Here is a 25,617-nt window from a genome sequence, read left to right as displayed (position 1 = left end):
AACCTTTCCTCCTCACAATATGCTGTACAGTATATCCAGTTAGTCCTTCAGCCCAGTGTTCTATTGTTCAAGCAATAAAACTTTCTATCACTTCATGTATGTATATTCCTCCTGCATATTTTATTTTCCAGGATATCATACATCTCTAACCCAGCTCCTGATCCCACCATTTCTATACTCCTAACTGCTGTGCTACTCTAGAATTAATTAATTGGAATTAATTTTTATTTCGTTGCTGATCTTGCACATTCAGGCCAATTCTGACTCAGCAATGAATGCCAGTTCTGGTCAAACACCCGATACTAACTGCCTTCTCATAGCACAATTGTTCTCGCTTGCATACACACTAATTAAATGCACTCAAGCAGCATAATCAGCCAATTCAAACATAGCTTCTACTTACAAATAGCCAATCAAAACACACTCAGCCATCAGTATTTCCACACATAATTAACAAGTAGCTTGTTATTTGAATCAGCAGTCCCCACTTACAAATATAATCACTCAAAAAATAACCCAGCCATCAGTTAAACAACTACTAATTTTAACTCATTAGTAAAAAAATATAATTTAATATTTATCTACTCATTCCAGTTCAGGCCAGAACTCTCTCTTCTCACTCATTGCCTTCTCACTCTGCCAGCTTCTCAAAGCTCAAATGTAACAACAAAACAGATTACATAGGTACACCACTAACACAGCACAAATTAATAACATACATTCATTGTTACTATATCTCGTAGTCTGTCATCCTATCATTGTGCAGAAGATAAAGTGTTAGTTGTCCATAAGCCAAACAAATGTAGCAAAGAATAAACAGTGATAGCCAATAGCAGTCCTGTGCTGTAAGCACGTCAAAAGAGAATAATGCTTTCCAAGTGTGGTGCTCACTTGAAGAACTGGGTAATAAGTCCCTTAAACACCTATCTTCCCACTTACAATAACTGGTCTATTGCTGGCTCTTGTAGAGATGTCTGCATGGCACTACAGAGCTTCAATTATCATCTTAATGAAGCAGTACAAGGCTAACCAGCAGATTCCAGTGGGTAGTTCCCTGTGGTATAAAAGTTGAGAGCAGCAGTGATTGTGCACTGTTGATCACTGAATGTTTTAACAAGTTTTTGTGAATCACATCTCAGACATAATCTCCCTTATGAGCCAGAGCCTTCTGAGGCACTGCTGTTCTACTATGCCGAAGAGCTGACTCTAATGCAGCAGCGCCGACTGAGACTCACGGGGGGTTAAATTGGTTAACCCCCGAAAACGGGCACGGGCATCACATTGCACAATTAGCCCGTGCCCAGTCAACCCGTCGCAGGTAGCACAGAATGTACCTCGTGCACGCGAAAAAAACAGGCCTTGACATGAGGATTCCACAACATTCACACTTTCTACCAGCGAGGGAACCTGAATCTCTTAATGGCAGGCTGTATCTCTGACAGGCAGCCTGCATCTCTTAAAGATAGCCAGTACCTGTTATTTGCTAAAAATAAGATACGTGTCTGCACGGAGTCTGAACGGAGGTCAGACATCGCACACGTGAAACACAGATGCAGGTCCCATCCCTATGTTTACAAACTGTTGAGTTATGTTAAAACATTGAATAAAGGTTGCGCACCACCAAATCCCACATCCTCTGATCTCACCAATCTGCCGCTCCAAGTTGGTACCAGACCTGCAAGAATGTGTGCACCAAGGTTCTCTGCTGATACACTTGAGGCCTTGGTGCAAGAGGTGGACAGAAGGAGGGACATCCTATATCCACGTGGGGTGGGGAGGGGGCAAAAGGTCCAGGCATATGCTCAAAAGGCAGTGGGAGGCAGTAGGGGATGCAGTCAATGCCAGGCACATAGCACCACGAACATGGATGCAGTGCAGGAAAAAGTTCAATGATTTGACATCAGTGGTCAAGGTGAGTGAGGTCAACTGTCAAGTTGGAATCTCCTATTAACTGCACCATTAGTCGCACCCACTGCTCCATGCACTACACCCCCCATCACCCACATACCAACAAACTCTTTCAATCAGTACTCAACTCTTCCAATCAGATATTTCCTCTCAGCCTCACACATTACCACTGTTGCAAGCCACACACCCACAACTCAAAGGCCACACACAGGCAGATATTCAACCATGACAAGCACATCACCAAGGCACATTTCTCACTTTCTTGCAGAATGATGTGGAGATGCCGGTGATGGACTGGGGTTGACAAATGTAAGGAATCTTACAACACCAGGTTATAGTCCAACTGTTTTATTTGAAAATCACAAGCTTTCGGAGGTTTTCTCCTTTGTCAGGTGAGGAATCCCACACTCACCTGACGAAGGAGAAAGCCTCCGAAAGCTTGTGATTTTCAAATAAAACAGTTGGACTATAACCTGGTGTTGTAAGATTCCTTACATTTCTTGCAGAAGACAGTGGTGCATAACAGGCGGCAGCACGTGGCAGTGGCATTTAGCCCTCAAGCCTGTTGCGCCATTCAACGAGATCATGGTTAATCTGTGATCTAACTCCATATACCCGCCTTAGCCCCATATCCCTTAATACCCTTGGTCCACAGAAATCTGTCAATCTCAGATTTAAAATTCACAATTGAGCCAACACCATCTGCCGTCTGCAGCAGAGTGTTCCAAACTTCTCCCACCCTTTGCGTGTAGAAGCGTTTCCTAACTTCACACCTGCACATCCTGGCTCCAAATGTTAGGCCATGTCCCCTCGTCCTAGTATTCAAGAATAGGAGACCTCCAAAAACAGGTACAAATCCATCAGTAGCCAGAAGTAATAATCCAGCAACTAACCTGTAAATCCTGCATAGTCCCTTTAGATAGCGCTGGTGGGGGTCTTCCAGGCACTCCAAGACATGTTTGGATGGTTGTGATTAAGACAGTGCGTTTAGTGGAGCATTATGTGCCAAAATGGTGTCTATCACTTTAAATCAGTGTCGCACACTGAACAACCACATATTCTCCTTACTTTACATGATGCCAGCGTTCATCATCTGTGCATACGCTAAACCCTTTACCAAGATGGCGTCTGGCGCACATCACGCTAGAAGCATGTGTGCGCATCTAAGATGCCATCACGCATATTTGGGAGGCTGCGTATCGCTGAAACAACGGGCGCTACACGGCCCAATTTAGCATCCGTGAACTTCCCAAACTCTCTTGTTACTCAACTCTTTGCATTCAGAATTCTCAATTAAACCAGGTCACCTCTTGATATGCCTTCATAGATGCAGAATCCTGCACCAGTAGCTCATTCATGATCTATTCATGACCTTAATCAACATAAATTGTTTTTATCCAAACATTTCTATCCTTTGTTTTTAAGTAGGAATGCTTAGAGCACTGCAAATAACCCCCTGCCATGGTTTCCCATCATTCAACCATTCTTTACACATGTATATGTTTGTTTAAAGATTTATAAACAGAAGAATGTTAGCCACTTGGTTTACGATGACATAAATATATTCTGATATGTGCTGGACAAGGAATCCTGAGGACTTGGTGGATTGTTTTCATGCTGATTCCGGTGGACTCAAGTAAAGTTTGATATTTTCATTTCTGTACTGCAGCCATCCTTCATGCAATTATGTGCTCAATACAATGCAATTCCTAGCTCCTGAGAATAGTGCCATATCAGTGGGGCACTATACTAATAGTACTTATCTAGCTCCAAGTATTTAGGCAAAGAGTTTGAATTTCAAAATTTGACAAATAAAAGTTTCCAACTGCTCATTTTCAAAAGGAATTTTTTTTGGGAAGAAGGTCCCCTACTGCCTCCCACTTATATATAGTTTATTAAGTATAAAAAAAGTTATCAAATGATAGGGATGGGAACACAAATGTTAATGAGTGCATGTTTCCAAGGCGTCCATTTGTGAAAGAAGCAAAGTATTTGAATGAAATATTAACTAGCATGACTAGAATGTAACAATTTTTAAGCTATTGAAATATTAATTAATGATTGATTTTATTTCCTACTGTTTTGCAATATTTTGCCATTTTCTCTCTATCACCCAGTCAATATCACAATATTCAAAAAAGGAGTGATTCATAAAACTAAGAATCATAGACCAGTTAGTCTTATAAATATCATAAGATTAATGCTCGAGAACATTATATGGGATGCTACTATTACTCATCCAAAGAGCATAGAGGCCCATAAAGAATAGTCAGCAGATATTTAGAAGCAATGAGATGTAGTTTACTAATCTGCTGGAGTGCTTTGTGGAAATAACTATGCTAATAGATGAGGGCTATCCAGTAAATATAATTTATTTGGCATTTCAAAAGCCACTTGATAAAGTTCAAAATTAAACTGTAAAAAAGTTAAAGTTCCTATAATTAGTGCCAAATTAGGTAGCTAGATTGATAACAGACTTGATAATAGGAAGTAGAAAATGGTGATAAATTAAAGCACTGCCTGGGGAGCAGGGACAAATGGGCTTCCTACAGGTCCGCTCTTGCTGTTCACACTGCAGTCGAATTCATTTGTAGTGGCCATGCGAATATAAAGTTCAAATCCTGGATGCTAAAATCAGTTTGAATAAAACGTATAGGGTTTTCATTGTTTGTGCTGTCAGTTTGTATTGAATTCCCACTATGTCTGTGGGGCTGCTCAGCATTAATGGGAAGATTAAACAGCTGCTCAGCCTCTCCTGTCAGTTTCTTGTCTTAACGTCAGCACTTTTAATACTAGCTGATTTTAACATCCCAGTTTATTTGGGAGTATATTCATTTAATTGATTGGGAAGACCAAAGCCATTGTCTCTTCGGTCCCCGCCACAAACTCTGTTCACTAGCCACCGACCCCATCCCTCTCCCTGACCACTGTCTGAGGCCGAAGCAGACCCTCGGCAACATCATCCGAAAACACAACTTCAGGTTCCACGCTGACGACACCCAGCTCTACCTCACCACCACCTCCCTCGACCCCTGCTTGTCACACTGCTTGTCCGACATCTAGCACTGGATGAACAATAATTTCCTCCAAATAAATATTGGGAAGACCGAATTCATTGTCTTCGGTTCCCACCACAAACTCCGTTCCCTAGTCACCGACTCTATCCCTCTCCCTAGCCACTGTCTGAGGCTGAACCAGATCGTTCGCAACCTCGGCGTCCTATTTGACCCTGAGATGAGCTTCCGACCACATAACCACTCCATCACTAAGACCGCCTACTTCCAGCTCCATAACATCACCCATCTCCGCCCCTGCCTCTGCTCATCTACTGCTGAAACCCTCATCCATGCCTTTATTATCTCTAGACTTGACTATTCCAATGCTCTCCTGGCTGGCCTCCCAACTTCTACCCTCCATAAACTTGAGCTCCTCTTAAACTCTGCTGCCTGTATCCTAACTCGCACCAAGTCCCGTTCACCCATCATCCCTGTGCTCACTGACCTACAATGGCTCCTGCTCTGTCAATGCCTCAATTTTAAAATTCTCATTCTTTTTTTCAAATCCCTCCATGGTCTCACCCCTCCCTATCTCTGTAACATTCTCCAGCCCTACAACCCTCCGAGATCTCTGAGCTCCTCCAATTCTGGTCTCTTGTGCATCCCTGATTTTAATCGCTCCACCATTGGCAGCTGTGCCAAACTCTGGAATTCCCTCCCTAAACCTCTCAGCCTCTCTCCTCGTTTAAGACGCTCTATAAAACCTACCTCTTTGTCACCTGTCCTAATATCTCCTTATATGGCTCGGTGTCAAATTTTGTTTGATAACGCTCCTGTGAAGCACCTTGGGACATTTTACTACATTAAAGATGCTGCATAAAAGCAAATTTTGTTGTTGTTAGTCCTAAACTAGCACTGGCAAAATTGATCACCACACCTGGATTCTACTCCACTCATTTACTGATGTCACCAAACTATGTGGACAGAGAGCGACTATAAAAGGGACATAAACAGAAGTCAGAGATATCTACAGAAATTAAGCAGATAGGCTACAAAACTGTGGAGTGATTTTATTGTAAATAAATTTAATGTAATGCAAATTTGAATGGGAAACATGAAACGTGTAAGATATGAAGGAATATCTATTACTAAAGATGGAAATTTTTTTTAAAAATCAAAATTATTACTAATCAATTACAAAGTTTCCAATGTGAAGCTGTTTTCAGCAAAGCTAATGAAATACTGGATGGGTCTCAAGGGCATTTGACTATAAGTCATAATAAGTTACCTAACCTTGTACAGATCACTGGTGAGGCCATATTCAAACACTGTGCAATTTTGGGCACCCTACCTTCAAAAAGAGTGATGTATTGAGAGGATTCAGAGATGAGCAACAAGGATGATTCCAGGACTTAGGGCAAAATCACCTGATGCTGTGTTGATTAACTCCTTCAAAAAAATCAAAAAGAACTGGATAAATATCTGGTTGGGAACAGGAATTAAATTTACAGGAATCAGTATGGACTGAAATGGTCAAATATTCCATGGAACATGATGGCTCCTACTGCTGCGGGGTCTGGGGTTTGTTGTCCATAAAGGGCAGTGACCCATAGTAGTGCAGAGGAGATGGATAGGTATATAAGTATTGTGATGTTCGCTTGATTACCTTTAAAGGATCATTGATGCAGAAGGTCCCCTCAGGACACCAAATAGTTGGGACAGAGTCCATGATAGGGTAGATTTCACAAGGTTTGAGGAAGGAGTGGCTTGGTGCACTGAATAGTCTTTTTTCATTCTATGCTTTCTTACTGTATCTACTATCTGCTTAATTCTGGAAAATTAAATGGTTCAGCCTGCAAACATTTTCATGGTTACTGTTTATACTACTGCTTGGTGAGTATATCAGGAGAGGCGTTAAGGCAGAAAGAGATAGACTCCTAAATATGTTAAAGAACATTAAGTCACTCCAGCAATGCATTTGTTTTAAAGGGTCTATGTAGTACCTAGCATGTTATTCTTGATTATTTTTAAAGAAACTAACCGATGTGATAAAGTCACATAAAAATGTTGGTTCAAATCTGACAAGCATTGTTGAGGTATAATAATATTGATGGACTATATACTGTTGTAATGTTAACCTTGTTATTTCCAATGTTGCAAGTATTTAGATATGATTGTAAGTTGGAAAATATACGTTCTACTATATATGAAGGCAAAGAATTCTGTTTTACCAGTACTGTCACAACTCGCAGCGTCACTCCTTCCATACTGTTTTCCAGTTTTTGATCTACTAGCGAACCATTCAATCCAGTGGTTGGACTCCAAAGCCCTAGCTACATGAGGAATACAAAAAAGCATTATTAAAGTAATGTAATTAAATTCAATTATAGCACAATTATTCTGTTTTACCTTCCCATAGATCAGTATTTGTCACAGTTCATTATACCAGCATTAAGGCAGTGAAATTATACTGTAATTAATATAATTATACTTTAAAAATATATAATTACAATGGAGCTCCGTGGTGTTGTTCACAGTAAATTGGAGGATACGCTAGATTTTATAAGGACAGAAGCACTATACCACATAGCACATTATTGTTCTGCTGCTAAGGTCGAGGTGTGTTTAGTTTCTGGCCTATCCCTTTAATGCCACAAAGTCTTATTGCTGCAACTTGACACATCCTGATTCTATAATTTCTTTCTTTCTCTTTCTGAAAATTATTTTGAAAACGCCATTAGTTCATTACCAGGACCCCTAGCTGTTCAGTTGAGATGTATTGCTGTTTTATGAATACGATATTTGAGCTAATCAGTGCAAGTGTGACACTTTGAAGTGTGACGGCCACACTAGATGGAAGGTTTTCAAATAATAAAATGATACAGATATTTAAAGTAGGTGGTGAGTCACACTGCAGTATGGATTGTCAAGCACCAGCAGCCCTGCAATACCTCATCAAAATGGCTATTCCTCATTTGTAATTCTAAATAATGAAGCCCAGATTTTAAAATAGGGCACCTTCCCCGCAGGAAGTGTGGCAGGGAGGGAATGACACCACCTGAAGTCCTGAGCACTGACCCCACCATAATTTCTGCAGTCATTCTTACTCGAGTATATAGCGTGAGCTCCTGGTGTTGCAAATGCCCCTGATTGGGAACTCACCTGTGGGGGTCGAAGTAACATGCTGCTGCAGGACTGAAAGGCCTGCAGCAACTAAAGAGACAGACACCATCAGCACAATTTTGGCTTCAAGAAATATAGTTACTATTGTCTGATTGTCAGAAAGATCTGCTATAGAGCACTGAGCCCCTCCATTTGTGGCTTCAAATGTTTAAATGCTGATGCAAGCAGTCAGGCGGAGAAGGGAGGCACTTTTTTAAACAGGCAGATGAAAGGACCCAAACAAAACTGCTCAGGGTTAGTGGTAAGAAGTGGCCAGGGCAGTGAGTGCCAACACATCCCACACATGGCCATTCAATGCTAGAAAGGATTAATGACTTAAGAGGAATCAACTACACCGCCAAATAGTGCAGTGTACTAAGCATGTCTGCCACGTGCAATGACCTCCTCCTCACGCTGTGTCAAAATACTTGAATTGCTTAACATTAAAGCCTACAAGGTAGAGCAGTGCCTTTAACAGCCCCAGGCTTTATTTGTTCCTTCGTTCGCATCCATACAAGCATTAACTCTACAAAAGCACTGCATGGAATGTAATTTTTTGTTACATTCATCTGTCCTCATATTTATTTTGGGATGCATGCAGACGCCTGTATGCTATAGGAACACAACATAATTTTTTTTTACATTCTTCTTCAACAAGACCATAGCCCATAACAGCCGGGAAAGATTGGTGATTGGTGATAGCTGATCACGCCCCCCCCCCGCCCCCCCCAACACCCCGCCCAATCAAACCTGAGACCTTTCACCTTCAATAAGGAGGATGCCTTCAAGATCCTGGGATAAGGGTTTGTAATGACATTTTGCTTCTTTTCCATTCAGACCCTGTATTAATTGTCAGTGAATTGTATCATGAAACCCATATGCCATTCTTCCTACTAAAGGTGTCATGAGCTCCACTCCTCAGGAAACCATTCTAATCTCTCCTTTTCCTCCTCTAGATATGCGACAGCAAAAGGAAAAAGCAGGCCCTTCAGCATCTGATGAAGCCAGCTCTTCACAGAATGCGCCATCACTCACTCTATCCCTCTCAGCTGATGATAGCACAGGAGCAGGAGGATGTTGCCGGCCAATGGGTTAGAAACCATTATCTCTCAGCAGCTCCCAAGTCTTGATTTTAGAAGTACAATGCTGGAAGAGCATCAAACATAGGTGTAGGCACACAGGGCCTTATCAGACAATATGCCGCCATCAGTAGCTGTGCAGTTTGCGGCTCAGAACGAGAAGTCTACTAGCATTGTATGCAGGACAATGGAGAATGATTTAACAGCACTTTAGTCTAGTATCTGTGCCAGCTCCAAGACTTTATCATAGAGGCCTGAGGTGACACAATGGAAAAGGTTGTCTCTTCCGTCTTCTACAAGCTTGGCAACCTTTTGCAGACAATAATGAGTCAGGACTTCATTGATCTCATTGGTACTTCAGATCTGTTTTCCCGACAGATCAGTGGCCACGGTGAGCCACTGCCCAAGTACTAGCAGCTTGGCAGGAATGTGTTCAGGTGATGGTGCTGTCTCTCAACATTGTAGCACATGCGTGCCTTCTAACCAGCCCCATCCTATGCCTGCATATGTATCAAAAAGGAGATAGGGCCAGGTTGTCCATGCAGTATCACAAGAGATGTAGCCAGCAGCAGGTCCATTCAGCGCATCTGCTATGATGTGAGATCCCCCTCACTCACAAGAGGCTCATGTAGAGACATCAGCCATCTGCCTCATGCATTCCTGCCACACACATAACATTTAGGAAAAACACTGGATTGGGATTAAGTGTTCACATTTCACACACTGGTGCTAAGGGGAAGCACAATGGTAAGAAGCACTAAGCATGCATACAGTATGTGTTGTGTGCAAACAACTTTGGTGGAAGTTGTTTTGAAAAGATAGAATGAATGAGTGTTGGTGAGTTTTTAGCACAGAGAAGGGTCTGTGCATGATGATATCTTTGATGTGGAGATGCCGGTGATGGACTGGGGTTGACAATTGTAAACAATTTTACAACACCAAGTTATAGTCCAGCAATTTCACAAGCTTGTGAATTTAAAATAAAATTGCTGGACTATAACTTGGTGTTGTAAAATTGTTTACAGATGATATCTTTGTGGAGGGAAGGGAGAAGATATAGATAGAATTGCTAAAGCAGTGGCCAGATGTGAAAGTCAAGAGAAGACATCCTGTATACAAATAGCAAGAATGTCTATTGCAGCTGGTAACAGGTTCTCTTCTGCATCGTCTGACTGATCCCCCTATTGCCCTTTGGTGCCTCCCTCCTCTGAGGTCTTTGTGATGAGGCCTCTTTGCAAGGCGAAGTTGTAGAACGCAATACACAAATACAATCCTGAGACCCAAGCTGGACTATATTGCAGGGCACTGCCAGTTCGATTCTCGGACCTGAAGCATACCTTCAACATGCCAACGATGAGAATAAATGTGACTGTGGTGGCTGCATGGACCACACTGTACTGATGCTCAGCTCATGTCCTGGAATGCCACACAGGTGGCAGCCACTAATATTTCATCAATCACCACGGCTTGTTTGGATTTTCAGAACTGACATTTGGATTCAAAAATAATTGGCTGTCATATATATAATGGGAAAAAAAATCATAGTCTGTGCTTGTTCAGAAATAGCTTGTTTCAGCCATTAAGCCTATTGTTTTGAACAGTGCTTTCAAAGTTTGTATCAAATTTGACTGTGAATCTTGTTTAAGCTACAGCTGGCTTTAAACCCTTAATGTATTGTGACAGGATTTAAAGGGCCACTAAGCCGAACCCAGGCAAACAAAAATACATTTTTGTCACATAATTTCCTCCCCTCCTTGAACTCGATACTCATGAGCGCAGCTTGTGATAATCAAATCTGCATTCTTTCCTGAAAGTATGTTCACATTCCTGTTTTGGGAATCACAACGATGTTGAATGATCATGTTGTATCCTTGCAGGGTGATGCACCATCATAGCTGACCCTTTTTATTTGCCACAGATGGACTGTAACTACTCTCGGAGATTGCGGTCAAAACACACTAAAAATGCAATGGCATATAAATATGATTTTAGCTTCTGTAGTGTCCAGATGATGCTTAAATATAGATGTAGTTCTTTCCTTTCTTGTAATATTTTCTGGCTAGTGAGCGAGCTAGTCCACCTCATCTTTTCCTGTGAAGATTTGAATCAGTTTGAGTATCTTCTTTAATATAGTTTAAAGAAGGGAGCCAGCTATTTATCTAACCTCTCACTGGTTGCAATGCTTTGTTTGAAATTTCATAAATGGCATTTGGATTAAAAAATAATTGGCTGGCTTACATTTAATGGAACAAATCATGCAATCTGCACTTTTTTTTAAAGTAACTTCAACTCCGACAGTCAAGTCTATAGTTTGAACGTCATTTCGAACCATCTTTGCAGCATTTGCATAAAATTTGGCTGGAGTCGGAATTTTGAATAATGGTTGGCTTTAAATTCCTTGGCCCCAAAAATCCTTGTGGTGGTATAACTTGATGTAAGTGCCAAGATGTTCATGCCACAGACCTCCGATGCTGATGCCGTCAAAGTTCACGGGGTCAGGGAGAACTCCACTGATTTGCTTGGTCATGGCAGGCTGTGAGTGCATCTGGTGCATTCCCCTAATGAGGATGCTGAAAGTCTGGTGTGTGTCGGGAGGGGGGAGGGGTTGTCTGGTCCCCCTGGAGGTATCTTTAAGGTGCCACTTTGGCCCACTTACAAAGGGGGTCACCGTAAAAAAATTCTAGAGCTGATCTTCGGATGTCCAAGCTGTGATGTTGGCCTGGACCCCTGGTGGACCCCAAATCTGCTAGTAGGGAGTCTCTGCCTCTGGGTTCATCTCCTCATGTCAATGGCTTCGTTTCAGGCTACAGAGGCTTCACTCCCATTAGGCCATCCCAAAACTGGAGTGCAAGGCTGAGATGCAGTATATCTGGGTCTCAGCCTAGTTTTTGGCTGTTCCAGCGGAATCCCACCAAGGTTACAATGGGAATATTCTGGAACAGGCACTGATTTTTGGGGTTCTTTATGTTTTGTGATTGTATTTAATGGAACAGCCACCAAGCTAAATCTAGTCAAAGAAGGCTCTTAAAATTCAATGCCACTTTTTCTGCAGTGCTTAACAACCCTGGATACCCATATGATTTGGGTGAGAACATGACATGGAGAAAATGAGGCAAATAACATGGTCACATAATTGCTGCCTCATTTGCGTGGAGCCATCCAAAATTGAATGGGTACTTCTGCCTGTTGTAAATGATGTTGAAAAATAGGATGGGCAGAATTCAATGGAACGGAATTCCTGCTCATTTTCTCCAACTCCTCTCCTGATTTACCACTACAACTGCCAGCTGAATCTGTAAAATCTACGCTTGAGTATCAACTAAACATATTAACATAACGTGGGGGTGGAGAGATGAAGGGTCAAGGTAAATCTTGGACTTTCTGCACAACACGTCTATAAATGCACATTTCCCAACAGGGGAAACGTGCAGCAATTAGACTCATAGTGGTCAGAAGTAGGAACCATGGCTAATTTTTCACCTTCCTAGTTTAGGAACACTGAAGCAAAATACCCTGACTATTGCCCTGACTGAGATCAGTTATCTCATCACAGAACAGGGATCAAACCTTGATTTTTCTTTTTTTTGTGGCTCTCTATGTTAATTCATAAAGCATTTACGCTTTGCTTCTGTCTTCGTTGGAAGTCCAATTATGGTGAAGTGCAGATTTTTATTTTGCAAACTCTCTGCCTGATTGAAACATAATCTGATGCATTAAATTCTCATAACTTTTGTAAGCTTGTAAACCTGCCAGCTCTGTTATATTTCATCAGTTGAACTGAACTTGGCTAAGACCATCTTGTTGCTTATATTAAATATCCCTGACATGTACATTTTGTACTTTCCACTGAATATGAATTAGATATTACAGTGCTTCATTTTTACTATTTTAATGTAATTGGACACTGGCTGTGAAATTCTGGGAGGGCCACTCCACCAGCAGAAGATTGGTGGAGTAGACCATAAGTTCGCCTAAGTGGACAGGCCCAGGACTTATTCCAAATTAGGGGGAAGAGAATCATTAGCATACATGGGGCAAACACATCAGTGCCCTGGGCAATGAGCTGCCAGGAAAATTGGAGCCGCATGGCTCCACTCTCAGGATCGAGGAGACCCCCGGAGAGGGCCATACGGTACTCAAGATGAACGGGTCTTCGGCTCCAATTGGAGTCGGGGTTGGGGGGGGGGCCATCGTAGAGGTTAATCAATTTCCTCTGGGATTGATAACCTTGCTACAGGATGCTCTGACCTTCTGTGATGCCTCGGCAAGATTCATGTCAGCTCTCAGCTGGCCAAAGTTTTGCTTAGGTCTACCAAGGGTGTACAAGATGGAATTCCTGGACTAGCTCAGGAGATTCCCCAGACATGCCTTCGTGACGCTGGGGGAGGGCAGGGAGAAAATCTGCCCATGGCTTCTCCCACCAGAAAATGGCAGAATGGACAGTCATGGGGCGGAATCCTGGTACAGCCAGGTTCTGCCCCATTTTCCACAACCTCGTGGGGCAATCCGCCCTAGTTCTGCTCAGAGCCCGATCTGAATTTTGCATATGCATACTGGGAAGCTATTGCTCAATTGTATTTGAACTATATATTATAACCACAAGGCGAAGATGCAGCTGATGGAAAAGTGCATAATGAAATTGTGCTTTAACCAAAATCCAGAACTCGAACAATGAAAATCCAGGGAAAAAATACATTCGTAAAACAAGCACAATTTAACACCTCGTAATAATTCTAGAATTTAAAATGTTGCTTACACGTTGGATCCCTCTATCCTTTTCTTCACTGTAACTGGTACCAAGAATTTCAAACAGAACATTGACATTTGTACCATCTTCCCTAAAATTGAGCATTCCCGTTAATCCACTCACTTTTCCCTATAAATAAAAGCAAAAATTCACTTGTGGATTTGAAATTTAAAGTCCGCATAAACAGCAAATCTGAAAAATGAGGCAAACAAAACAAAAAAAAAAATGAACATATCTTTTCTTACCATTTTTCTATAGAATTCAGTATATTTATCATACAACTAACATAACATTGGACCACTGATTTACAATGACTGGATAACTCAAATTCTGTTTTTATCATGTAGTATTCTGTGATATTTACTGGTGCTTGGGATCAAATTCCGTTACGCTGTCCGTATATATATATATATATATATATATATATTCCTTTATCTTTATATTTAATTTTTATTTTTTATCCCCTACCATTTTTTTTAAGTTGAGGATACACAGCAAGGTGGTATGCAGGGTGCATCATTTGGATTAGGTGTCTGATATTTAGCAGGACAGGGTGGGGGTGTGAGAGGGGCTCCTGGGATGTGGTAGTGCTCGGGTAATCTTGGACATTAGCAGAATTGGGATGAGGGTTCAAAGGTTTGCCGGAACTGGGGTGGAGGGTCCTAGAGTTTAGCAGCACTGTGAAATGGGAACTTGTGGTTTGGTAGGACTATGAATGAGAAACCTGAGGATTATCTGATGTGTAGGGTAGAATATGGGGTTTTTAGCTCACTGCTGTCTGTAGGCAATGAGAAAAGAGAGATTCATGAGTCTGATAGCTGTGAGGGTGGGACTGATTTGTAAGTTTCTGAGACCTCTGTAAACATTAAATTCAGTGCATTGTGACTGGCTGCTGGACATCTGTGGCTGACTCTCCCTCTCCCTTTCCCCTCTGTGCCATGTCTGTCACAGGTTTTACTAATTAGAAAGTTCACATTTTCTATCAACAAAACAGTGGTCATTACAATCAGGGGCTTTTTGTTTGCCTGACAATCTTTTATAATTCAATTCATTTGTGTGTTTTTTTTAAGAAAAAATAACGCAAATAACGCAAACCTCTTCACTTCTGATTTGCCATTGTTTTACTTTGAACCAAAGTGTTACAGCAAAAGTACGATGATGAAAGTGTGATGCCACATTTGTAATGGCAAAAGTGAGATGGTGAAATTGTAACTTTAAAACTGTGACAATAAAAAATAAGCATCAGAAACAGAAAGTGTGCTTGATGCAAGACTGTTAAGATATTCTAGCTAAAAGAGTTGAATAAAAATATTGTATGCACAGATCTATAACAAGTTTAAAAATTCAGCAATAAAAGTACCAGTTTAATAAATCTCAGTTTACTAAAATAAGTATTTTTAAAATTTGTTAAAATGCTCTGAACTATGATGATTTTTAATAATTCAATTACAAATTATTCTGTTATTTGAAATCAATCAAGCACAACAGCCATGTGCGAGAAAATACTGTACAATAGTACAATATAGAGAAATAGTTCTAGACTGGAATATATATCTCAGATTCAGGAACCCAGACAATTGTCATTGGTAGGGATACAGAGCTATGCTCTGATCTATTGGTTATGGGGTCGCTTAGCTTTGTCCATAGCATGCTTATTTTGGTTGGCATTTTATGCTAAGATATATCTGATGCTGTTCTTGGCATGTCCTTCTACACTGCACATTGAAACAGGGATGATCTCCTGGCTCGATAGGGAAGAAGCAATGAGTTAAGCATGAGTCACGAGGTTACTGATTGTGGCGGTATATAATTCTGCTGCTACTGATGGTTCAGCTTGGACTGCCAAATCTGTCTTTATTCTGTCCCACTTAGCACAGTGATAGTGCCACACTGCATGATGGAGGGTGTTCTCAACGTGAACATGAACTTTGACTTCACAAGGTCTGTGCAGTTACGACTCCTACCAATACTATCATGGACAGACGTTTCTGCAACAGGTAGGTTGGTGAGAATGAGGTGAAACTGGTTACTCCCTCAAGTTGGTTCCCTCACCACCTAATGCAGGTCCAGTCCAGCAGGTATGTCTTTCAGGACTCAGCCTGCTGGGTCAGTGGTGGTACTACCAAGCCAGCTCTTGCACCCATGATTTGAATCAAGGTTATGATCTGGTCTGGAACTGAATGGTTCGGGCGGAACCTAAGATGAGCATTGGCGAGCAAGTTAATGATAATCAGGTGTCATTTGATGGCACTATTCATGACTCTTTCCATTATTTTACTTATAGTTGGGAGGAGCCTGATAGGGCAGTTATTGGCCCGGTTAGATTTACTCTTTTTTTTGTGGATAGCACATACCTGAGCTATTTTTTTCATTGTCAGATAAATGCCAATGTCATAGTTGCACTGGAATAACTTGTCAAGTGGGAGCAGACCATTCTGGTACACAGGTCTTCAGCAGTACAGCTGGGATGCTGTCAGTGCCCTTACCTTCACTGCATCCAGTGCACTCAACTCACTTCTTAATGTCACATGGAGACATTGAAATCTCCCTCCCAGAATGATTTCCTCAATGCTTCCTCCAAGTGAAGTTTAATTCACGGGGAGAGGTGAGGAGGGGTGGGGGTGGGGGAGGGGGGGAGTTGACATTAGGTGCTGATCAGCAAGGAATTTCCTTGGCCTTTCTTGATCTCATGGAATTCAGACTCAATATTGAGGACTCCCAGGGCTACTCCCATCCCATATATACCAACATACCTCCACCTCTGGTGGGTCTATTGTGGCTGTGAGACATGGCATACACAGAAATAGTGATGAAGGAGACTGGGTTACAGGTTGATAGATATGATTCTGTGAGTACGATTATGTCAGGTCATTGCACAACTAACCCGTGGGACAGCTTTCCCAACTTGGGTCCTAATCCCCTGATATTAGTGAGAAGGACTTTGCAGGGTTGATTGGGCTGAGATTGCCTGGGATTTTTCCTGATATGATGCTTGGGCTGTTGCCAATAGGTCTGTCAAATTTTTAAAACAAATCTGATGAATTTAGTGGTGTTTGCTTACAATCTGGATGCATTGTTGGCCATCATTAAGAATCAACTACATAAGGTAGATTAGAATCACGTGTAGGCCAGATCAGGTAGTACATAGGTACTGTTCCATAAATTACCAGATTTATTAAATTCAATTCGACAAGTTGTCATGATGGGATTGAACTCAGGATTTCTGGGTTGCAAGTCCAGTACCATAAACATTACATTACCATTCCCTGGATCAGAGGTTCCTAAATTTTTTTTGGTGAGCCCACTTTCAGAGTTTCATGCTACATGCATGCTCCCCTCTTTCTAATAAACAGTACTTTGCATGGAACAAGACGACTTTTTATTTTCTCAGTTACCGTAACATACTGTTTAAGTTAGAAAGCAACACAAAAAACAGAGTACCAGTACTGTACTATTGAATAACTTTGAATGTAAAAGAACACTTGATGAGTAGGATGAGCCTGTTTGCTGCTTATGCACCATTTGTGGAACATTGGTTTGATTTCGGAGAGTTTCAACTGCATATCAGTCTCTACATTCAAGCAGCTTCAAGGCCTCAACAAGTATATAATTGAATTGCCAAAAAATTTCATCTTGAGAGAATCTGAACATCCCACATTGAATAAAATCAGTCTTTTAATAGTATTTCATTATCCCTGAAATGAAAAGCACTGATAGAAGTGTTTTCAAGTCTTTTACCCCATTTTATATTCATAAAGGAGCTTGCCATAGTAAAGTATCATTGAGCCCATATTGAACAAAAATTAATAAAATCTCTGGTTTAGCACTATACTTTATCACCTCCATTAAATGTTCCTCAAGTATTCCAATAATCCCACTTTCACCCTCTGAAAATTGGTGTGAAATATTTATTAGGTATCTCTACCATTCTCTCACTCTCAAGTACAAGATGGCTTCTGGCTCTCTTTGTCTCTAGCTGGTCCCAACCCCTCTTCCTGGATGCATTGTTGGCCATTCTAAACTGTCTTGCACTACGTTTTCCTGTAAGTACATCATTTATATTTCACAGATTTATCCCTTGTGGTGTGTGAATGGTGAAGGAGACAAATAGGGTGGGCCTCACTACTTTTCTCTTATCGGATAATTATATTACATTATCTGATGCCCCACCGATGTCCATCTGATCCGTTTGCAAGATAAAGTCGGCCCAGGATTTGTCACACTCGCCACCCATATCCATGGCAGTGGTACTGCAGGCTGTCAGTCTGAGCTCAATGAAAACCGACAAGAAACTGCTCAAAAACATGGAAAAAGAGACCGAAAGCACAGCAAGCAGCAAATGCGATTTGGCCGGCAACCTGAACGCGGAGGAGTGGGACAGACAGGAGCTGGTGGCAGTCTGGGTCAATAATGTTGACAAGTCCCCAGGTCCTGACAAAGTTCATCCTAGGGTCGTAAAATAAGTGGCTGCAGAGATAGTAGATGCATTGGTATTAATTTTCCAAAATTCCTAGATTCTGGAAGGGTCCCATCAGATTGGAAAATAGTGAATGTAACTCCTCTATTCAAGAAAGGAGGGAGGCAGAAATAGGAAAAATACAGGTAAGCTAGCTTAACATCTGTCATAGGGAAAATGCTAGAATCTATTATTAAGGAGGTTACAGCAGGGCACTTAGAAAATCTCAATGCAATCAGGCAGAGTCAACACGGCTTTGTGAAAGGGAAATCGTGTTTGACTAATTTGTTAGATTCTTTGAGGAAGTAACAAGCAACGTGGATAAAGGGGATCCTGTGGATGTGGTGCACTTAGATTTCCAGAAGGCTTTTGACAAGGTGCCACATCAAAGGCTACTACACAAAATAAGAGCTCATGATGTAGGTGGTAACATATTAGCATGGATAAAGGATTGGTTAGCTAACAGGAAACAGAGAGTAGGCATAAATGGGCCATTTGCAGATTGGCAAGATGTAACGAGTGGAGTGCCACAGGGATCAATGCTTGGGCCTCAACTATTTACAATCTATATCAATGACTTGGATGATGGGACTGAATGTATGGTTGCTAAATTTGCTGATGACACAAAGGTAGGTAGGAAACTAAGTTGTGAAGAGGACATAGGGAGTCTGCAAAGGGTTAAGTGAGTGGGCAAAAATTTGGCAGATGGAGTATAATGTGGGAAAATGTGAATTTGACCACTTTGGCAGGCGGAATAGAAAAGCAGTATATTATTTAAATGGAGAGAGATTGCAGAACTCTGAGGTACAGAGGAATCTGGGTGTCCTAGTATATGAATCACAAAAAGTTAGTATGCAGGTACAGCAAGTGATTAGGAAGGCAAATGGAATGTTGTCATTTATTGCAAGGGGAATGGAATATAAAAGTAGAGATGTTTTACTACAGTTGTACAGGGCATTGGTGAGACCACATCTAGAATACTGTGTGCAGTTTTGGTCTCCTTACTTAAGAAAGGACATAATTGCTTTGGAGGCAGTTCAGAGAAGGTTCACTCGACTGATTCCTGGGATGAGGGGGTTATCTTATGAGGAAAGGTTAGACAAGTTGGGCCTGTATACACTGGAGTTTAGAAGAATGAGAGGTGATCTTATTGAAACATATAAGATCCTGAGGGGACTAGAAGGGGTTGATGCTGAGAGGATGTTTCCCCTTGTGGGAGAGACTAGAACTAGGGGCCACAGTTTAAAAATAAGGAGATTTAAGAGTGAGATGAGGAGAAATTTTTTCTCTTAGAGGGCCGTGAGTGTGTGGAACTCCCTTCCCCAGAGAGCGGTGGAGGCAGGGTCATTGAATATTTTTAAGGCTGAGTTAGATAGATTCCTGATTAACAGTCAAGGGTTATAGTAGATAGATGGGAAAGTAGGGTTGAGGTCGCAAACAGATCAACCATGATCTTATCAAATGGCAGAGCAGGCTCGAGGGGCCATATGGCCTACTTCTGCACTTAATTCGTATGTTCGTATGTAATGTTCCAACTCCTCGTGCCCCACACCCCTGATAACCTCTTTGCGCCCCCAAGTTTGGAAACTTCTGCCCTAAAGGAATCATTGCTATCAGGAGGGGAGGGGAGAAATCAGAGAAAACGCAGGTTTGCTTGGGATTTTGTTTTGGAGGCTGTGAAATTTAAGTATTTTGAAGCTCAACCATGTCTACCAGTCCTGAACCTCTAAAATGACAGGATCAAAAGCAGCATCAATATAAAAACGAGAATCAGGTACAAACAATCCTAAATTAAGTAGCTCGCCTGGGAATACAGACACAGACCAATAACTAATTGGCAGTTGAATGATGGCCTGTTATTAGATTACCAGGGAACTTAACGATCTCCATTGGAACACCAGAAATAGAAAAATTATTTTGTCTTATTCATAAAGTATTGGTTGTATACTCTACTATTGCTGCCTAAAATATTGTACACTCACTGAGATGCCTTGAAAAATTTAAATGACCGTTTTCTTGTATTTTTAGCAGTATGAGTTGTTAGTACTCTGGATGTCTGCATTCTTGGATAGCCAGAAATTATATTATTGAGGTTGCACTGTCCTTAATAATTTTAATTGATCTTTCCACTAATGCTTCTTTTATACTGTACTTTGAAAACAGGAGACGCTCCGATCTCTGACACAAGCTGTTTTCTCAACGCCCTCACAGTCAAATAGCTTGCTAACACTCATGGTTGAAGTACATACATGAAACGATTTGGGCTTAAACATAGGGGGCATGATTAAGAAATTTGCGATGACACAAAGACAGGCCGTGTGGTTGATAGTGAGGAGGAAAGCTGTAGACTGCAGGAAGATATCAATGGATTTGTCAGATGGGCAGAAAAGTGGCAAATGGATTTCAATCCAGAGAAGTGTGAGGTTATGCATTTGGGGAGAGCAAACAAGGCAAGGGAATACACAATAAATGGGAGGATACTGAGAGGTATGGAGGAAGTGAGGGACCTTGGAGTGCGTGTCCACAGACCCCTGAAGGTAGCAGGACAGGAAGATAAGGTGGTTAAGAACGCATATGGAATGCTTTCCTTTATTAGCCGAGGCATAGAATATAAGAGCAGGGATTTTATGCTGGAACTGTATAAAACACTAGTCAGGTCACAGCTTGAGTACTGCGCACAGTTCTGGTCACCACATTACAGGAAGGATGTAATTACACTAGAGACGGTGCAGAGGAGATTTACGAGGATGGTGCCAGGACTGGAGAATTTTAGCTATGATGGCAGATTGGATAGGCTGGGGTTGTTTTCCTTGAGAGGAGGCTGAGAGATGGTTTGATTGAGGTGTACAAAATTATGAGGAGCCTAGATAGAGTGGATAGGAAGGTCCTATTTCCCTTAGCGGAGGGGTCAATAACCAGGGGGTGTAGATTTAAAATGATTAGTAGAAGGATTAGAGCGGAAATGAGGAAAAATGTTTTCACCCAGAGGGTGGAGGGGGCCTGAGAGAGCGGTAGAGGCAGAAACCCTCAACTCATTTAAAGAATGCCTGGATGTGCACCTGAAGAGCTGCGACCCGAAGGGCTACGGACCAGATGCGGGAAAGTGGGATTAGGCTGGGTGGCTCGTTTCTCAGCCGACGCGGATACGATGGACTGAATGGCCTCTTTCTGTGCCGTAAATTTTCTATGATTCTATGAAAAATTAATGAGGATATCCCAGGCAGATAGAAGGAGCAAGGAGAAAACAAAAATAAGCAACTGAAATTATGACCCCAATTTTAAAAAGTGCACACGAGCCCCAAAGCGAGGGGTGATATCCCAGGGTGTCCGGTAATGTGGGAGTCCGGCCGATTTTAACAACCGGGCCTCATTACCAGGCATTTTCTCGCTGACCCGCCCAAACCTGGCCAGGTCCACTAGCTGGCCAACAGGCGGGAGAGGGAATTCGGCGGCAGGTGGCTGCAGCCGGGGACCCAGGTATGTGTTGAGGTGGGCTCGAGACACAATCGGAGGAAAGGACTGGGAGCACGGGGCAAGGGAGGTTCAAGTCTTCTTTCTGAGACCCGGAGGAGCACTCCTGCTGGTTAAACAACGTGAAAACTTTTTTGAGTCCAAACTAAAATTAAAACACAAGGAGGAGAATTTCTTTGGGGTTCTCCCAATCTCCTGCTGTAACTTCGGCAAAAGAGCAGAAAAGTCCTGAAGAAACTGCATAAACTGCCATGTACAATATTTCTCTGAGAGGTTCTGCAAAAGTAAGGGTGGGAGATTGGGACAATCCCAAGAAAACCTCAGGTGAAGATACTAAAAACTTGGGAGAAAATGTTCCCTCCACACCTTTAGGGGTTGAAGGGGCGTGTTTAAACTTACTGGGGTAGAAATAGGACCTAATTGCGCTTGTTTTACGGGTGTTGATTGTCCGATGAGCAAAAATTTTCTCCAACTAAATATTGAGAAGACCGAAACCATTGTCTTTGGTCCCCGCTGCAAACTCCGTTCCATAGTCACCAATTCCATCCCTCCCACGGCCACTATCTGAGGCTGAACCAGATCGTTCGCAACCATGGTGTCCTATTTGACCCTGAGATGAGCTTCCGACCAGATATCCGCTCCATCACCAAGATCGCCTACTTCCACCTCCATAACATTGCCTGTCTCCACCTCTGCCTCAGCTCATCTGCTGCTGAAGCTCTCATCCATGCCTTTGTTACTTCTGGACTGGACTATTCCAATGGTCTCCTGGCTGGCCTCCCATCTTCCACCCTCCATAAACTTGAACTCATCCAAAACTCTGCTGCCCGTATCCTAACTCGCACCAAGTGCCGTTCTCCCATCACCCCTTTGTTCGCTGACCCACATTGGCTCCGGGTCCGGTCACCCCCCCCCACCCCCCCATCTCTGTAACCTCCTCCAGCCCTACAACCCTCCGAGATCACTGCGTTCCTCCAATTCTTGCCTCTTGCGCATCCCTGATTTTAATTGCTCCATCATTGGTGGCTGTGCCTTCAGCTGCCTAGGCCCAAAGCTCCGGAATTCCCTCCCTAAACCTCTCCGCCTCTCTAGCTCTCTCTCCTCCTTTATGACATTCCTTAAAATCTTCCTTTTTGACCAAGTTTTTGGTTACCTGTCCCAATACCTCCTTATGTGGCTCGGTTGTTTGATAACGCTCCTGTGAAGTACCTTGGGATGTTTTACTAAGTTAAAGGCGCTATATAAATGCAAGTTTTTGTTGTTGTAAAACAGGTGCAATGAGGGCCAATTTTGGGGACCAACGTCCCGCATCCAAAGGATGCACTAAAGATGTCCGACCAGATATTAGATCAGGCAATTTTTCAGGTGTTCCTGGTGGCCACCTAAAGCAGTAAACACATTTTGGACAGAAATGAACTACTGACCCTGGTTACAAGGTCATCTTCACAAATAAAATATAAATAATCACTTTACACTAATTCATAACTTCTACCATTAAATGTTTCTTGTACTAATACAAGTGCAATACTATTTGAATTTTACAGTAAAACGTGCAGTACCTTTTTGATTGCATCAAATGTGGACTTTCCACCTTGCCATGGCTTGGAGTTTTTTCTTATACATGTCAGACTAGCCATGCTGTGCCATTTTCGATCTTCTAGCTTCTTATGGAAGGCATCAGCCAGCAGCAAAACACTGTCATACACGTAGAGATTGGAGATCTGCATAGATTAGACCCAAGAGCAACTTTAAGCAAAATTAAATATTGAACTAACGAGTCTCCTGACAGAAGGGAACTATAGGTTAATGCATCTCTTTAGCCAAAGACAAGCATGTAATTTCTGTGATGGATTCTTCCACTCAACATCTGTAAAATTTGAGTTTGCAGATTTATCAGTCCTCTGACATAGCACTTTGATAGCAACATTAAAGGTCTCTGAGGAGTCCACATCATGTGCATTAATGATATCAAATAATTTCACCAACCAGAGAACTCTATAGAATATCCTAATTAAAACACCTAAAAAAATCATTAAATGCACTTTTGCAATTAGTCAACTTATTAATCAATATTTTATTTTGAGTGATTTTATGGCAATAGAGTAACCAGATCTGATTTTTGGTCAAGGAAGCATCTGCATTGCAGCCAACTTGTGGAAATATCAATCAACTTAAACTTGATTGTAGAGGCAGGGGCCTTATTTCTAACCTTTGCAATTCCAAGCTGTCAGACATTCCGCCTTCTAATAAAAATGTGAGTTCTTCGGAAAAAAAAATTTGAATGCGACAATCTAAAAAGGCCTGGATTTTCCTGGTCCTGCCCAAACATGTCGGAGCAGGACTTCTGCCTGCCACACTGACCCTGTTATGACCCCGGCCCAGTTTCCTGGCTATTGATGGCGGACTCCCAGTGGTATTTCCACCAGCAAGTAGGAGAGGGCCTATGGTTCTGTGGAGAATTCAGGCAGTGCTGCAGTGGGGCCATTTGACCCCGAAGAATAGCTCAGTGTCTGAAAGCCTCGGCCGAAACCGAGGCCTTCAGCAGATAAGGGAACAGAGGGAGAAGAGGCCTGCCATGCCTGGCTGTCATGTTTCCACTTTACTTTATACTTACCTATCTTTTAAACCAACCTTCCAATGAGTTCTCCTAGTTATGTTTCCTTGCTACTTCCCCCATGCTGCTGGACTCCCTGCCCACCTCCCTATGCTCCCATACCTAGCTTTCCCACTCCCATTCCTACAACAGCCTGTTACTCTCTGCCCAAATACTGGCAGATTCCAGAATCCCCTCCCAATTTTCCAGACCCTTGTATCCACCCAAACCTCCCATATCCCATGACCCTACCTCAATGCTCCCAGATGCCAATGTCCCCAGTAGTACCATACCCTGAGCTCCTCCCCAGACATCTGAACATCATATCCGTGTAACCGCTATCCCATTATTGCCATACCCTGATGCACTTTTCCGAAACCTGAGCCCCCTCCCACTACTCCAGTGCCTCACCACTCCAGTATTCCCAAAACCCAACATCCCCGCCTACTCTAAACATACCAACAACTGGGACAGTCCTCCCTTTTTTTTTCATACCCTCACACACTTCATGCCTCTTCCCCATCGTACACACACACACACACACACACACACCATGTCCCCAAAACATCCAGACCCTGGGCCCATAGTGCTCCCAAATTCAACAACCCCCTTCCCAATAATGCATTCAATAAATCCTACAGGGAGAAAGGGGAAGGGGTTTGTGAGGATGAATATAAGAACATGTAGAAACAAGTTAAGAGGGTGATCAGAGATGCAAAGAGAGACCTAGAAAAAACATAGCTGCAGAGACCAAACACACCAGTAAAACATTCTTTCTATACCATAACAGTGAGAGAAATCAGAGAAGGGGTGAAAGCCATAAAAGATGCAAATGAGCTCAAAACTGAACACAAGCACAAAATAGTTAATAATCTGAATGATCACTTTCTTCAGATATTCACTGGGAAAGATATGAACCATATATGCCCTCCCCAAGCAAAGAGAACTAAAGCAAAATAATAACTTTGATAAAAACGAGATAGAAATACTAGACAGACTAAAAGGGCTCAAAACAACTAAAACCCAAGATGTTATTTATCCTCGAGTGCTGAGAGACTAGAGAGGAGATTTGTGAGGCATTAGCAATCATTATGAGGGAATTATTGGACACTGGGGATATTAGATTGGAAGCAGGATAATGTGGTGCCCATATTCAAAAATGATGACTAAACAACACGGGCTATTACAGAACTGTTAGTCTTACT

The 25,617-nt window shown here is 42.1% G+C and overlaps 1 protein-coding gene across 3 annotated transcripts in view; it reads right to left on the bottom strand.

Moving 5' to 3' along the window:
• The window catches only part of LOC137332471 (glutamate receptor ionotropic, delta-2-like), a 366,170-nt gene that overhangs the window by 102,023 nt on the left and 238,530 nt on the right, over positions 1-25,617 (bottom strand). For all 3 annotated transcript variants that reach the window (XM_067996343.1, XM_067996344.1, XM_067996345.1), the window contains exons 7-9: positions 23,379-23,540; positions 13,902-14,021; positions 7,136-7,237 (exon numbers count right to left, since the gene is read on the bottom strand). In XM_067996343.1, the coding sequence (XP_067852444.1) occupies positions 7,136-7,237; positions 13,902-14,021; positions 23,379-23,540 (384 nt within the window). The remainder of the gene's footprint in view (positions 1-7,135; positions 7,238-13,901; positions 14,022-23,378; positions 23,541-25,617) is intronic.

The sequence above is a fragment of the Heptranchias perlo genome, chromosome 14 (genome assembly GCF_035084215.1).
Source record: "Heptranchias perlo isolate sHepPer1 chromosome 14, sHepPer1.hap1, whole genome shotgun sequence".
In the NCBI taxonomy this organism is placed as follows: Eukaryota; Metazoa; Chordata; class Chondrichthyes; order Hexanchiformes; family Hexanchidae; genus Heptranchias; species Heptranchias perlo.
Note: the sequence above shows the minus strand (reverse complement) of the source record. Positions and strands in the feature narration are given on the sequence as shown.